This window comes from Notolepis coatsorum, assembly GCF_963971535.1.
Source record: "Notolepis coatsorum genome assembly, contig: SCAFFOLD_2381, whole genome shotgun sequence".
Lineage (NCBI taxonomy): Eukaryota > Metazoa > Chordata > Actinopteri > Aulopiformes > Paralepididae > Notolepis > Notolepis coatsorum.
In genome coordinates, this window is record NW_028174526.1 from 10,001 (window position 1) to 26,613 (window position 16,613).

The 16,613-nt window shown below is 46.9% G+C and overlaps 1 protein-coding gene across 1 annotated transcript in view; it reads left to right on the plus strand.

Annotated features, from left to right (window-relative positions):
* Positions 1-12,921, plus strand: part of LOC311247537 (fatty acid synthase-like) — a gene marked incomplete at both ends in the record, with an annotated part of 20,287 nt that extends 7,366 nt beyond the window's left edge. Inside the window, 2 exons of the mRNA XM_084338577.1 lie at positions 81-316; positions 12,683-12,921. Of these exons, the coding sequence (XP_084194703.1) occupies positions 81-316; positions 12,683-12,921 (475 nt within the window). The remainder of the gene's footprint in view (positions 1-80; positions 317-12,682) is intronic.
* Positions 12,922-16,613: the final 3,692 nt, after the last annotated feature.

The window sequence follows — 16,613 nt, forward strand, 5'->3', positions numbered from 1 at the left end:
TTATACAGTGATATGTGGGTGTGTTGATGGCCTGTTACACAGTGATATGGACACGTGGTGGTCTCCCTCCCTGCCTGCAGGTGGTGCTGTCTCTGGAGCACGGCGTCTGGGCGCCCAACATCCACTACAGCAGCCCCAACATGGACATCCCCGCCCTGAGCGACGGCCGCCTGCGTGTGGTCAGCGAGCCCATCCCCGTGCGCGGCGGCATCGTGGGCATCAACTCCTTCGGCTTCGGCGGCTCCAACGTGCACGTGATCCTCCGCCCGCCCCCCATGGGCGACAGGAAGCCCCCCGGGACGGAGGTGACCCCCAGGTAGGGATGCCCCCCCCCCCCCCCCCCCCCCCGAAACCTGGTTCTAAGCGGGAACCGGTACTAAAAAAAAAAAAACGGAGTATTGATAAACTCCGACGTTATCGGTACTGCTATCGGTAGTCTCTAGGAACGGATTAGCTACGGAGCTAACTAGGGCTGAGCCCAAACGTTCAAACCTTCGTTCGTTACGTTGGCATTCGAAAATTATTATATTTTTTTCTATTCATTCTGTTTAAAACCAATGGGGTTTTTCTTCACAGTTGCAGATAAAGATTAGGCTACACTAATATTATAGTATTAACACTTTGAGCGCCACGCCTGGTTTTCCTTTTTACCCCCTGAATGCCACCATCGGCGCCCATGTTAACGTTAATATCGCCTAATCTATGTTTTAAATTATGGCTATGTGTCTAATCTGCCCATCGCATTATCAAATACTATTTTCCAGTCAGTGCTGTGAAGGCAGATTGTTTTTTATCTCGTCGTTTCCGTTTCAGAGCATTTAGAAAAGCACCCGTTTTCAGATAAAAAAACAGCTCATTCTGGAGCATTCTATGAAAATCGTCTTTTAGTGGAATATTCCACAATGTAACTGAGGGGTACAATTCCCTGACTGTATGGTTAGATATGATACTTACTACCACTACCTCTTGTACTTTAGACTCTGGCCACCCAGTACTAGGTATGAATATGTTGAACACTCCCACCTGATAAACGGATCCAACACAAATGTACCAAATCGAAAGTTTGAGTTTTAATACATAGCAAAAGGTATGTACAACGATCACTTAATTACATTTATGATTTGAAATAGTATGCACTTTTATGGCAAATGAGTATTCGTAGGTAGATCAATATCGAATGTCCAATCTCTGATTGCGCAGGAAGCAAATATACAACCTGGAATATTTAGGGAACAATAGCGATGATACTTGAATGATTATATAGCTGGATACACTAGGGGAAGGTTCCGACTGCTTGTAGGACAGCTGGAGGGGGGGGGGGGTTAGAGAGTCACTGGCTGGATCCCGTCTGGCCGAGGGTATCTTGGGAGAGTCCACAGTTGTGCGACACGGTGCCCAACGATCCTCGATCCACAGATGAATGCAGTTGGACCCACGACGGAGAGACGTGAGGCGACCTCACTGTGCAGAGCGCCGTCTCACCTGTCGTCCTCTCCGGGGGGGGTATTTCCAACACACCGCAGTGTTGGCCTTTATCCATAGAATAATCAAAGTAATAATCCAAGCCGGGGAAGGCTAGCCGTCGTCGGTAGAATAATCCAATATACAGGTCCACTCGCTCTTTGGCCTGGAGCTCCTCGGGTGCAGCTTCACGTGGGGTCAACCACCCTGGATAAGCGTCCAGCTGATGCCCGAAACGATGGGGGTGCTGATTACTATAGAACTCTTACCGCACGAGGCACTATATATGAATAGACTATTATTAGCTTAATAGAATACGTCCAACTCGACAATATAGTGCCAAATATGACTATTCAAATATTAATATACACGATGTCTCAATGCCGATACTGGGCCGAATTGGCCTTACTGCCCACACGTGGTTCGCGGGGAGGCTTTTGCGTCTGTCACTCTGTTGGAGGGTAAGGAACTGGACTAAAAGAAAGTTCTACTTTAATAGCGCAGTATATATACGCACTATGAATAAATAGTACCATTAGTGGTGCGGTAGACATATTCCTACGCGGAACTAGGACTTGTCCATACATGTTGAGCGGTACGATTGAACTTGGTCTGAGGGGTATGGCGACCTGGCACCAAGGTCTCGTCCAATGGTAGAATGGAGACTATTATGGGATGTTCAGTAGACTAGAAGGGATATTCAATGCATATTGTACAAGGAATATACAGGGGATATCAGGGGATATACAAATACAATTAAATATATATATATAAATAAATATATATATTCGGTTTAATCTGATCCTTCAGAACAGCCGCCCCCTAATTGGTCCCAACCTAATTAGTTAAGCAGAGACAGATTAACCGCACTGTCCACCACTCAAGGGTTCGCTGTAAGGGTCAGTCAACTCACAAAGTCATAGGGTCATGGTCATCATCGATTGTGTCTGGGAGTCGGGGCAGTTCTATGAGCCTCGCCACAGGACGGGTGTAAGTGCGCCCTTGGACGAGTACTTCAGCTGCTCGGACCTTGCCATCGGCACCGGTGATCACTTTGCTTACGCGGCCAGCCGGCCACATAGCTCTGGGTAGTGACTGGTCAATAATCATGACGACTGTTCCTTCCGTCAAATTGTCTCTCTCTTTTACCCACTTCTGGCGGGTCTGTAGAGACGGTAGGTAGTGCAGTAGGAAACTGCTCCAAAACTTCTGGCTAATACTTGGCTGTACCTCCACATTCGTCGGCCGTTCGCTTCTTCAGGCCGGTACATTGTCTGGGGTAACGCGGGATCTAGCCGCCCCATCAGGAGGGTGTTGGGGGTGACTGGGTCGACATCTGCTACATCACTGGAGACGTAACCGAGGGGCTTTGAGTTCAATACTCCCTCAATCTCCGTGAGGACTGTCATTAGGACTTCTTCCGCCACAGTCTGGGCCCCAAGTACTGCGTACAGGGCTGTCTTTATAGAACGTACTTCTCGTTCCCAAGTTCCACCGAAGTGGGGTGCGTTTGGGGGGTTGAATTGGAAGTCAATCTGGGCTGGAGCGAGGTGGGTCTTAAGTTCTGGGCCCATAGCTTGGAAGCTCTCCCTCAGCTCTCTTTCTCCGCCTTTGAAGTTTGTCCCGTGATCGGACAATAATGTAGACGGTTTTCCTTTCCGTGATGTGAATCTTCGGAAGGCCATAAGGAATGAGTCTGTGCTCATGGTCGGAAGGAGCTCGATATGTATCGCTCTGGTGGTCATGCATTTGAATACAATACCCCACCGCTTCTCGGTGCCTCTTCCTTTCTTTATGTGCAGCGGGCCAAAACAGTCCATGCCTGTTGAGTGGAATGGCTTGTCGCCGAGTCGGAGGCGACATGGAGGTAGGTCAGCCATCCGTGGTATGCTGGGCTGCGCGCGCCACTTTCGGCAGTCTAGACAGGTTCGCTGGAAGCGTTGCACCGCCTCTCTTCCTTGAAGTATCCAGTAACGACGTCTGATCTCCGCGAAGACTCTCTCTGCTCCTGCGTGGTGTACATCCTCGTCGTATTTCTTTATAATCAGCTCTGTGACCTTGTGTCGGCTGTTCAATACGATCGGGTACTTAATGTCATCCGGTAAATTGGGGGCTCTCCGCAGGCGACCACCCACTCTGATGAGGGTATGTGTGTCACTCTCGGGGGCCAGATGAATCAATCTGCTGTCTGATGGGACGGGCTTTCCTCCCTGTAGACAGTCTAGTTCATCGGGGAACGAGTCTCTCTGGGCTTGTTGCAGTAGAAGCAGTTCTGCTTCCTCGTAGTCAGCTGCTGACATATCAGCGGGGGACTGAATCTCTGGGTGGTGCCGCAGGAATGTCCGTTGCTGCGCACTCTCTATGGTAATGCAATCGTCTATGTTGGGGTCTGCGGAGACAACAGTGCTCAATCCACAGAACATAGGTTTCTTATTCTCAGCCTCCTCGTCACTTGCTTCCCTCGGGGTGGGCGTGGGCCAATCTCCTTCCGGGAGCTTGAGGAATGCTGGTCCATCACTGTAGATGTTACGACGGGTTAAGTCATCTAGGGACATTCCCCGGGTGATGACGTCAGCTGGGTTGTGTTTTGTATCAACATAGCGCCAGTTTGCTTCTCCGGTTAACTCTCCGGTTAACTCTTGAATCTCAGTGACTCTGACTCCCACGAAGACTTTGTATTTGCATGAATCCGATTTGATCCAGGCGAGTACTGTCGTGGAATCTGACCACAGGATTGTTCTATGCACCGGAATGGTGAGCTCACGTTGGATGAGCGTGGCTAGATGCGCTCCTGCGAGGGCTGCGCAGAGCTCTAGACGTGGGATAGACTGTTGCTTGCGTGGGGCTATTCTCGAGCGGGCGAGGATGAATGCTGTGTAGATCTCTCCCCCCTCTTCTTGGGCCCGCAAGTAGGCTACTGATCCGTAGGCGACCTCGGAGGCGTCACTGAAGACGTGTATATCCATTTTACATGTCTCTGGCCTCACCGTGGGTGGGAAGTAGCTTCGGTGTATATTAACGCCTGGGAGTGAGTGGAGTTCCATCTCCCACTCTCTCCAGGTGGATGCAAGGTGTGCGGGAATGGGGTCGTCCCAGCCCTGGTCCTTGTCCCACAATGCTCGTACAATCATCTTTGCCCTGGTGGTGTACGGTAGTATACATCCTAACGGGTCATATTGTCGGGCGAGTGTTCTGTACACACTCCGTCTGGTGGTCGGTATTGCCGTCGACCTTCCCTGCTCCGTGGTCAGGGGTTTGTGTCCATAGTGGAGCGAATCTGTTTTGAAGCGCCACACTAGTCCTAGTGTCATCTCTTGGGCTTCTCCTGGGATTGTGGCCATCCAGGTCTCGCTGCTCGCTGCCTTGTCCTCGGAGGAGAGGCTGCGCAGTACGTGCGGATCGCTGCTGGCCCACTGCCTGAGATCAAAGCCGCCTTTGATCAGAGAGGCGCGGAGTTTAAGTAGGAGAGCCTCGGCTTCTTCCTGGGTCGAAACGCTTTGTAGACAGTTATCTACGTAGAAGCTGTTCTTCACACTGTGTCGGACCTCTTCGTCCGCTGCTGGGTCCTCTGCGACATGTCTCTGTAGTGCAAATGTAGCACAGCATGGGCTGCATGTAGTTCCGAAAGGGAGGACTTCCCATTGGTAGATGGCTGGGTGCTCATCTCCTGGCCTCTCTCTCCATAGGAACCGCAACAGGGGCTTGTCCTCCTCTACTAATCTCACCTGCAGGAACATCCCTTTGATATCCCCGCTGATAGCCACCTTGTCCTGGCGGAAGCGGAGTAGTACGCCTAGTAGGGAGGGGCCGAGTGTAGGACCGGGCAATAGCTCTTTATTCAGATTTTGGGATCCGATCTGGTAGCTGCAGTTAAACACGATGCAGTCTTTGCCGTTGTGATGAACCTTGTGGTGGGGCACGTACCACGATTCAGTCGTCTGGTCGGCCTCTTTAATGTCAATCTTTGTGACGTGTCCCGCTGTGATGAGCTTCTCAATCTCAGCGCGGTATACACTTTCTTGGGCGGGGTCCTTGGCTAAGCGCCGCTCTGTGTTTAGTAGGTACCGCTCTGTGCCGTCTTTCTTTGCGTGAAAGGTAGGCATCCCTTCCCGCCGCAGGAGTGGCGTGGCGTATCTCAACACGCCGCTGACTGGGACTCTCTTTGTTCCCGTCTCGAGGAGGTTAATGGCGTAGATGTCGTCTTTAGAGCGAATGTCTTTCCTTTCGTTCTTAAAGGGCATTTGTTCTAAGGTCCATAGCCTCTCTACATGCTGCAGGAGTGCGGTGTCTCCCTCTGTGACTCGGGAGTGGAGACAGCTAGTGGCTGTGGTTCGGTTGAGAGATTTGGCGAGTGGGCCTTGGAGAGTCCATCCTAGGCGGGTCTCGACTGCTGCAGGACAGCCTCTGGGTCCGGTATGAACCCGGTCTATCGGGACAATGAGGTCTGCATGGTCGGAGCCTATCAACAGTGTCGCGGTAGCACCGTCTATGAGTGGGATCGGTAGCTTGCGTAGATGTACATATTTCTCCATCAGCTTGGCTACGGGGTATGTGTACCGCGACAGTCCTATTTCTTGGCTGGTGAAAGCGTCTGTAATCCTGTACCGTCGCTCGGGCTGGCCGCTTGCTGCGATAGAGAATGAGACATTCTCGCCCTTTATCGTTTTCAAATCTCTTCTTATTGTCCGAATTGTCATTTGGTTTTCGCTCCCCCGCAGCCCTAGCTGGGCCGCAGCGGACGCGAGCAGAAGGGTCTTCTCTGACCCGTCATCAAGGACGGCGTAAGTGTCCATGACTTTATTCTGGTAGCTCAATGTCACACGGACTACCTTTAAGAGCACTCTGGCTCCGCTGCTGCTGGCGGGGTCGATGTACATGACGCTTGCTTTGCTGCTTGATGGTGCGGGTGGAGGCCGCCGTCTGTTACTGTCGTGGAGTATGTCCAGATGGGCTCCATCGCACCGACTGCACTTTTTCTTTAAGCGGCATTCGGCTGCCATGTGTGATCGCGCACAGCGAAAACAGCGTCTGTTGGACTTTATCCATTGACTCGCTTCCTCCGCATTCATCTTGGGGAATGAGTCACATTGTGACAGCCAGTGTTCTTTCTCACAGTAGGGGCACACTATCTTCCACTTCTCCTTTCTTGAGGGGGTACTGTGGCTCCTACTGCTTGGCACTGACTCCGATTGGTGCATGACAGTCACCGATCTTCTTCCATCATTTAGTCTCCTGGTTCCTTCTCTGGAGCCAGGGGTGCTCCGTCCGAATGTATCTAGCCGTAAGCTGCTGACTTCTCTCGCCAGGAAGTCGGCTAGATCGAGGAGGTTCGGTTCGGGGCCATTAGGGTCTCGGTGGTCTCTCTGCCGCCTAAAGCGCTCCTGTCGGGCGGGCGGTAGCTTCTCCAAGATCCTCTCTACATTTGAGTTGGCGTATAGTTCATGCCTACCCTTTTCCCTCTGCGCTCCCAGCATCCCTACCAGGGACTGCACTCTGATGGACAGGTCGTCCAGTGCTCGATTGTCTGTTGCTGGGGGTAGGCGGTCGATGTGCCTGATCTCCTGGATCACGTAATCCCATATACGTCCATATCTCTGGTCCAACGCTACCAGCGCTGCGGTGTATGGGGTCGTGGAGGTGGCGTAGGCGAGCGCTATGTTGTGCGCGCGGGGTACCTTTAAATGCTTCAGTAGTATCGCGTATTTATGGCGTTCATCAATGACATCCACCAACATTGTCTCCAGACACATGCGGAGCTCCGTATACTGGGCCCGGTTCTCCTGGGTGAAGTCTGGTACCATAGGTGTGTCAATGTATGACGCGGATTGTTGATACATCGGCGAGCGTTGGGGGAGAGGCCTCCTAGGCGAGTCTCCTCCTGCTCCTTGGCGTGGGCTGGTACCGGCTGTGTACCATGGCCCGCTGGTCCAGGTGCTGTTCCTCGGTGCGGGTCGTGCGTCGTGCTCACCCGTGAATAGCGTCGGGGGTCTGTAGCGCAGCTCCGCGGGGGTATAGCCTGGGCTGTACTGGACCTCCTGGTCCGGTAGAGTACTGTGCTGTCGTCGGGCGTGGTTCTCCTCCTCTTCCTCTTCGTCTTCCGTTAGGTCATCCAGGGCTTGTAGTCTCTGATTTAGCCTCTCCGCAGTGTATGCTGCTCCTTCCCGGTGGCTGGGTCTCGCTTGGACCGGTTGGGGAAGGGGGTCTGCGGGGGGTATAGACCTCGTCTGTTGGTCAAGTTCAGGGTCGCTTACTCGGCTAGGGGATGCCGCCCTGGAGTGATGTCTAGACGAGTTCCTGGAGCCTCTGGTGGAGGGAGGGGGTGTTGTCCTTCTGATCAGCTGTTCTATTAGTTGCGCTTGTGCTCTGTCGCGCTCGGCTTCGCGCTTGGTGAGATCCGATTCTCTCTGGGCACCGGTGGCGGCGCGCTGGGCGTCGGCCCGGTCTCTTGCCATATTCTCTTCCATCTGAATGCGTCTTATTTCCAGGCGTATGTGCTCTTCTTCGCTCCGTTGCTGTATCTGCAATCGATCGCGTTCACCCTGGAGTCTATCGCGTTCAGTAGAGGCTTTCAGGCTGACGAGGAATGCCTGCTGTAGTGTCCTCTCTGCCTCGCTGGGAGAAGACGGTTGTATAGGGGAGCCGTCCCTTGGGGTACTCCGTGCGGAGTCTTGGAGCTCTATCTCCACGGTGCTCTCCTCATCTTCTTCCGTGCCGAGTTCTCTCTCGGTAGTGTTGTCTTCCTCCCGGGACTCGTCGGGGACTACTTCTTCGGTATTGGCGGGGTGTAAAGTCATGTCTGGTTCCCCCTGGTCCCCACCGTGAGCTTGGTCAGTTACATTAGAACCCATAAGGGCCTCTATGGTCGGGGTAGCCTGGTCGTTAGGGTTAGACATAATTTTACTTTCTAGTTTTACCGCGTTTACTGTTGGTAGAAGACTAGGTTGTTGACTGACAGCGTAAGCCTCTAGGTACTGAGGGAGCTGTCGTTTGCGCCGCGGGCGTTGTTGGTTAGGAGGATCGTTTCGTGGAGTGTTCATCATAGGCCATTTTAATATTAATAACACTATATTAATATTACACTGATTACCCTCCGGCTCGAAGGACCAATTGTAACTGAGGGGTACAATTCCCTGACTGTATGGTTAGATATGATACTTACTACCACTACCTCTTGTACTTTAGACTCTGGCCACCCAGTACTAGGTTGATTGATTGATTGATTGAAAACTTTATTAACAGATTGCAGAATGGGTACAATACAGTACAGCTCAATACACACAATTGTTAAGGGGATGCAGACCAGAGAAAGACTTTCGTCTTGTTTCCACCAGGGTCCCCCATTTTCAATTCATCAGGACATATATGACATACATGACATACAGATAGTCAGTACTGCTACATCTATACATTTATGACATACCAGATTTGCAAATACAGTACTGTTTGTGATACAGAAGGAGTCAAGAAAAGGGAGTATATACATTTGACGTAGAAACTGTACATTGGAGGAGGTTGGGTGGGGGGGGTTGGGTACACTGGGATATTGACAACCATACTGGGTAATTTACATTGGAGGTGGTTGGGGGGGGGGGGGGGGGGGGGGCACACTGTATAAACAAGCAAAACTGTACATTGAGGGGGGGGAGACTCTGTACAAACAAACAAAATTGTACATTGGACTATTGACAAAACCATACTAGGTAAATGACTGTACATTGGAGGGGGTTGGGTTAGGATATTTACAGGGGCCAGTGTTGAATTGCAGTCTCCCGTAGGTGTCTCTTGAGAGAGGTTTTGAAAGTGGGTAGTGATCCACATTCCTTTACAGCTTTGGGTAGGGCGTTCCACATTGATGTGGCATAATTGCGAAACGTGTTTAGTCCCTTATTTGAGCCGAATCTGGGTTTAACATGATTTGTGGAGCTCCCTCTGGTGTTGTGATCGTGGTATTCACTGACCTTTGGGAAGTATTTTGCCATGTACATGGGTACCTTGGTCGTGTAGTGTATCTTGTAGACCAGGCCCATTGCAAGTTGCTGTACTCTGTCATCTACTCTAAGCCATCCTAGGTTGTCAAAGTGGGCAGGGGTGAGGTGGGTTCTAGGAGTAAGGTCAAGCAGTAGTCTGACCAGTTTGTTTTGAGATGTTTGTAATTTTGTTTTTAGCGCCTTTGAGGTGCTTTGGTACCATGAGGTGCAAGCATAGTCGTAGTACCCCTGAATGAGTGCTCCTGCCAGAGTCTTCAGGGTATTCTTGTTTACCAGAGAGGAGATCCGGTACAATGTCTGGTATGAATATGTTGAACACTCCCACCTGATAAACGGATCCAACACAAATGTACCAAATCGAAAGTTTGAGTTTTAATACATAGCAAAAGGTATGTACAACGATCACTTAATTACATTTATGATTTGAAATAGTATGCACTTTTATGGCAAATGAGTATTCGTAGGTAGATCAATATCGAATGTCCAATCTCTGATTGCGCAGGAAGCAAATATACAACCTGGAATATTTAGGGAACAATAGCGATGATACTTGAATGATTATATAGCTGGATACACTAGGGGAAGGTTCCGACTGCTTGTAGGACAGCTGGAGGGGGGGGGGGGGGGGGTTAGAGAGTCACTGGCTGGATCCCGTCTGGCCGAGGGTATCTTGGGAGAGTCCACAGTTGTGCGACACGGTGCCCAACGATCCTCGATCCACAGATGAATGCAGTTGGACCCTCTGTGGCCGGCGTCCTCCGGTCCACGACGGAGAGACGTGAGGCGACCTCACTGTGCAGAGCGCCGTCTCACCTGTCGTCCTCTCCGGGGGGGGGTATTTCCAACACACCGCAGTGTTGGCCTTTATCCATAGAATAATCAAAGTACTCAAAGCATAATCCAAGCCGGGGAAGGCTAGCCGTCGTCGGTAGAATAATCCAATATATAGGTCCACTCGCTCTTTGGCCTGGAGCTCCTCGGGTGCAGCTTCACGTGGGGTCAACCACCCTGGATAAGCGTCCAGCTGATGCCCGAAACGATGGGGGTGCTGATTACTATAGAACTCTTACCGCACGAGGCACTATATATGAATAGACTATTATTAGCTTAATAGAATACGTCCAACTCGACGATATAGTGCCAAATATGACTATTCAAATATTAATATACACGATGTCTCAATGCCGATACTGGGCCGAATTGGCCTTACTGCCCACACGTGGTTCGCGGGGAGGCTTTTGCGTCTGTCACTCTGTTGGAGGGTAAGGAACTGGACTAAAAGAAAGTTCTACTTTAATAGCGCAGTATATATATGCACTATGAATAAATAGTACCATTAGTGGTGCGGTAGACATATTCCTACGCGGAACTAGGACTTGTCCATACATGTTGAGCGGTACGATTGAACTTGGTCTGAGGGGTATGGCGACCTGGCACCAAGGTCTCGTCCAATGGTAGAATGGAGACTATTATGGGATGTTCAGTAGACTAGAAGGGATATTCAATGCATATTGTACAAGGAATATACAGGGGATATCAGGGGATATACAAATACAATTAAATATATATATATAAATAAATATATATATTCGGTTTAATCTGATCCTTCAGAACACACAACGTTGATATTCGTCGGCCTTTTTATGAATCGTTTTCAAATAAACGCTAGATGATCAATATTATACGTGCACGCAAGCACATTACGGCCGCGCACGGATAATCGCCTCGTTGATTTCCTCTCGGACTTTTACAGTGAAACCGAAAGAAGACATTTCACAAAACAGCCTATATCTTCATCAAACTTACTCTGATTATCCTAACACTGATAACATAGAGTCCTTACCTGACATCAGATGGTATCCAACTGGTATATTCCAATTCCTGATCACCATTCGAAAAAATCGATACGTGTATGGATCCAACCCGATACTGTAGAACTCCATGATCAGCGCGGATCTGAGGTTACAGAATGAACTGTGGTAACCCCGGCTGGATCAGTGGACTGGAAAATGTGGAGTACCGGATTTTTTTCCCCATTAATTTTCATTGAGTCCATTCCAAAATCACTTATGTCATCTGGGAGACGACAGGGGGCGCTTTTTTCCACAGTGATCGCCGGCGCCGCTCGGCTATACTCGGGTAGGCTCGGGTGATGCAATAATTTTTCAGATCGCTAAAAAAAATAAAATAAAAAAAATCAGAGAAATCTCATGAGTGGCTTTCAACCACCTATAAAAAAACACGAGAAATCTCGTGAGTGGCACGGAAAGAGTTAAAAGAAACTGATAAAGTTATATTCATTAAAGAAAGTTGATTTAGTTGGGCTGGGGCTTCTCCCTCGGCTGGGTCTGGGTCTGGAAAGTTGATTTAATAAAAAAAAAAATTGTTTAATCAGATTAATCACTTTATTCAAATTGAGGATTTAGTTTGAGGATAGTAAAAAAAAATTATAATAATAATAACATTAAAAAATTTACTTTTTTTTGTGTTTTTTTATTAAAAAAGAAGGTTCGAACGTTCGTTTCGAAAAACCCTGACGAAGTTCGAATCCCAAAAACAGGGTTCGGGGAAACAGCCTTAGAGCTAACTAAGTGTACCATCCATCTGCGACGCAACGGTGGCAGTGACAGTGGACACGGAGTAACGTTAACGGTATGTCGAGTTCATACTACACTACACGTATGAACTCGACATAACGTTAGCGTTACTCCGTTTCCATGACATGTTTTAATTAGCAGCAATCTGTTGTTGAAAATGTAACGTTAAACCGGAGAAACGGAAATGCGAGGACAGGAAGCCGTCATGAAATCATTGTAGTGTCATATTGTAGTCTTTTTAGTCTTATTAACTAAAAGATTTTAACAAAATAAAAAGCAGCAGCACTATTGGATAACTGAGTGACTCATGTTTGCTATGTATTTCTTTCTTTAGGGGAGTAGGACATTTGTTTCTCACAGTTTTAGCATGATGTTTTATAGATGGCTAGGTTAAACACAGGGTTTTGTTTTTAAGAGGGGGGGGGTTTGATTTGATTTGATTGAAGTCTATTTCAAATATGCAACACAACGAACAAACAGCAAGTACAGATATAGCCTGGCTTAAGCCATTCAAATAATAAATGTATAAATATTTTTTTTAAATAATAATACGGTAATCTAAAAGAACCGTTGAGCAGTATCGATAAGAGTAGTAGTATCGATAAAATCCTAACGATACCCATCCCTACCCCCCAGGGCCGTGCCCAGGATCCTCCAGGCCTGCGGGCGCACGGAGGAGGCCGTGGGCGCGCTGCTCAACAAGGGCAAGGAGCACCCCGGGGACGACACCTTCCTGTCCTTCCTGAACGAGGTGGCGGGCGTGCCCACGGCCAGCATGCCCTACCGGGGCTACACCCTGATCGGCTCCCGGGAGGACGTCACCGAGGTGCACCAGGCGCAGGCCCAGGCCCGGCCGCTCTGGTACATCTGCTCCGGTGAGCGGGCGGGGCGGGGCGGGCGGGGCGGGGCGGGGCGGGGGGTTTAGAGGAGAGAGGTGTGGAATGATGCAGCTGATCCTATACTGAGGACATCTCCCATCTCAGTTCAGTTCAGTTCAGAGTATTTATTTGCCACATGGAATCATACAATCATAGTTTCTTCATTACAAAATCATAAATAGTCATTCCATGGACAAAAGGAGCAGGAAGAAGAATAAATCTTATAGTTACCTGCCCCTTATTCCTGAACTAACAAGTATTTACTTAATGGTCGGCGTACAACCTAATTTACACAAATAATCATTTATACCATTATACAAGAAACACACACTCCACAGTTAAACAAGAAAAAATTATAAATAATAATAATAATAATGATGAAGAATAAAGAATAAAAGAAAGAGAAGAAAAAAAAAGAAAATATCTCACTATTCAGATCACATTTGACTTTCATACTGACTAAATATTTTTTTTTATAATTTTTTTTGAATTGATAAACACTATTACATCCCTTAAGCTCGCTATGGAGAGAATTCCACAACTTTACACCAATAACTGAAGGACACATCTGTTTAAGTGTCTCTGCTTATTTTTAAAGCAAACTACAAAAAAAATGTCTCATATCCAAAAGTAGTAGATAGATAAATAGGTCATACATGTAGGTATGCATTTGGTTATGTGGGTGGGTAGGTTTGTAGGCAGGTGGGTGGGGTAGTTATGTATTATTATGTACGCAGTATACAGTATGTGTATGTATGTTTGTATTAACACGTATCTTTTTAATGTATTCCGGTATTTTATAACATGACTATTTTTTAGGGATGCTCGATATTGGCTTTTTTACCGATACCGATATACCGATATTGTCCAACTCTTAATTTCCGATACCGATATCAACCGATACCGATATATGCAGGGTTTCTCCCCCCCTCCCCCAAACAATTGAATAATTTCAGGTAATTAACATTACATACCGTAATTCCTCTAATAGTGACCGGTATTCAATTACAAACCGGGTCTCTATTAATGGCCGGGTGCGCTGTTGAGCTAAGCAATTATAAGCCGACCTCCTAATACAAGCCGGGTCACTGATATACTGAGCTGCACACTGAGCTGCTGAGGTGAAGTTACTTGATTTCACTTTGAAAACGTTGAAATGACCAGTGACCACCTGTAATTGCACTGTTTACTATTTCATACAGTACTTGGTTTCAATAAATGAACCCAGTACATTTTACTGGGTTCAAACCGACACAAAATATTGATTTATTCATTATGATCTGTTTGAAAATGATAAATATAGGCCTCTCTCTTATACATGCCTCCTCCTAATACAAGCCTGGTACCCGCTACAGTTGAAACAAATACAAGCCCGGGTCACTATTAGAGGAATTACAGTATCTCTTGTTGTGGAATTAACACAACATTATGCATACTTTTGACAATAAATAAAATCAGAATTTGTTCTTACTTGCTTGCCTGGGTAAATAAAGGTTATAGAAATGTATAAAAAAAATAAAATAAATAAATAAATTGAAAACCGATACCGATATTTTCCGATATCACATTTTAATGCCGATAGCGGCCGATAATATCGGTAGGCCGATAATATCGGACATCCCTACTATTTTTGTATGTTTTGATTTTACAAAACAGGGGAAGTTCTCGATAAGCCTCTAGGCTTCTAACTTCTCCTTCACAATATGGTTATAACTTATTATGTATTTTCTTTTTTAACTTTTTTTTTAACTGTTAATAAAAAAATACAAAAAGGTTAGACGGGCTGGAGGATTCAACAAGGGTGCAGTCGCTCAAACTGCTGGGCCAGTGTGATGCTATGCGAGCTTATCATCCTGCCATGATGATAATAATAATAAACTTTATCTGTATACTATAGCACCTTTCATAGAAGAATTGCAGCCCAAAGTGCTTCACGGCAGCAATGTAGTCATAAAATGAGTATAAAATAGACAGGATAAAAGCAATGCATAAAGTGCAGACGGAATAAAAGCAGTGCAATAACATGGCTCTCATTTACAGTCGAATAATGATAGTGTGGGTGTAATGAGTCTAAGTGGCAGAGTGTATTAAAAGGCTTTTTTTTGGGCTTACTTTCTGAAAATATTTAGTGACCATAGGTAGAATGTGAAACCTTAAAGGGGAACTATCTTATAAATGGCCTTTTTCAGTGTTTAGCATTGTTTCCTAGCTACGTGGACTTATATTAATATGATCTATGTCTCTAATTCTCATATTGGCGCATTCTTCCAATTCTCCTCTCACAATATTCACCCTCACTGAACTGAGTCATCTGAAAATGTGCATATCTGTGATGTCGGAGGTTTCTCAGCTGCATAATAACGTGGCAGTTGATGTGGCAGTTGGCACCAGGCCACACAGTGGTTGGAGCCCAGCCTCAAAACGGCTTAAGATCTTGATGTAGAAAAATGCTGTTTTTGAGTACTTGATTAGAAATACAAAACAATGCATTTTTTTGAAAAAAAAATAAAAATTACAGAGGTGTTCCATAGACTCACAGGAATTGTGTAAAAGTGCCCAAATAGTGAAAGAAATAGTAAAATACGTTTCTTCCCCCCCCCCCCTACATCTCACACCAGCTGACCTCACAAAGAGGTGGATGTATTGACACACACACACAGAAAAGTATACCTTTTACCCCAAAGTCCAATATACAAAGGGAGCGCACACAGCTATTCTCAATTTCACCCTCTTTGCGCCTCAAATAGATCCGCTATCAGCTCTTTTTTCTTTTTTTTAAATACTCGTTTTCAGTTTTATCAGCTCTATCTTTAGTCTTTCAAAATGTTCAGTTGCTATCGCTATCAGCTCCATCTTAAATTTTTCAAAATGTTCAGTTGCTATCGCATGCACTTATCTGTGTTTCACTACACATGAGTCCATGCTTACCAACTGTTCGCCTGTTTTTACTGCAACACTACTATCACCGACATCTAGATAGATCCCCCCTTGAATGGCCCTTCCAAGGTTTCTCTCCTCCACATTGCCTGTGGTGCTAGGTTTTAGTGAGTTTTTCCCTACCTTCGCGTGGGGTATGTCTGGGAGTGTTGCATTTATTTATTTTGCATTTTATTTTAAAAAAAATTGGACCTTATGGTGTTCTTGTTTTGTTCTTGACTTATTGTGATGTTTCTTCTTGACTTGTTTAAAAAAAGACGTGTACGGCCCATGGGGACATTAACGTGTGTTGTCGGGCCTTACAAATACATTTGATTTGATTTGATTTCACCATTTATATCTTTTTCCATTTTAAATAGTTGAAATTGAGAATTGAGTCAGCTCTGTCCTGTGTGTGTGTGTAAACAAACACCAGGAAGTTGCATTGTTTCAGACATCAGGATATATATTCTCTCTCGCTCTGCATTTTGAATTATTAAAAAAAAGTTAGCGTTTTGTACCTCATTTTGTACTTTTTGGTTGTACTTTAGTTTGTATATTGTATATCTTGTTTAGTGGTTGGACTTTTTACTGCATGAAGCACATTCTCAGGGGGCTCATACAGAACCAAGCCTGTCACTGTAACGTACATGTACCTTATACGTGACAAATACCTGACTGCTGCTGTGACCCCCCCCCCCCCCCCCCCCCCCCCCCCCCGAACTATGAATCACTAAAGACACTTTTGAACTGCTGCTGTGACCCACTGTCAC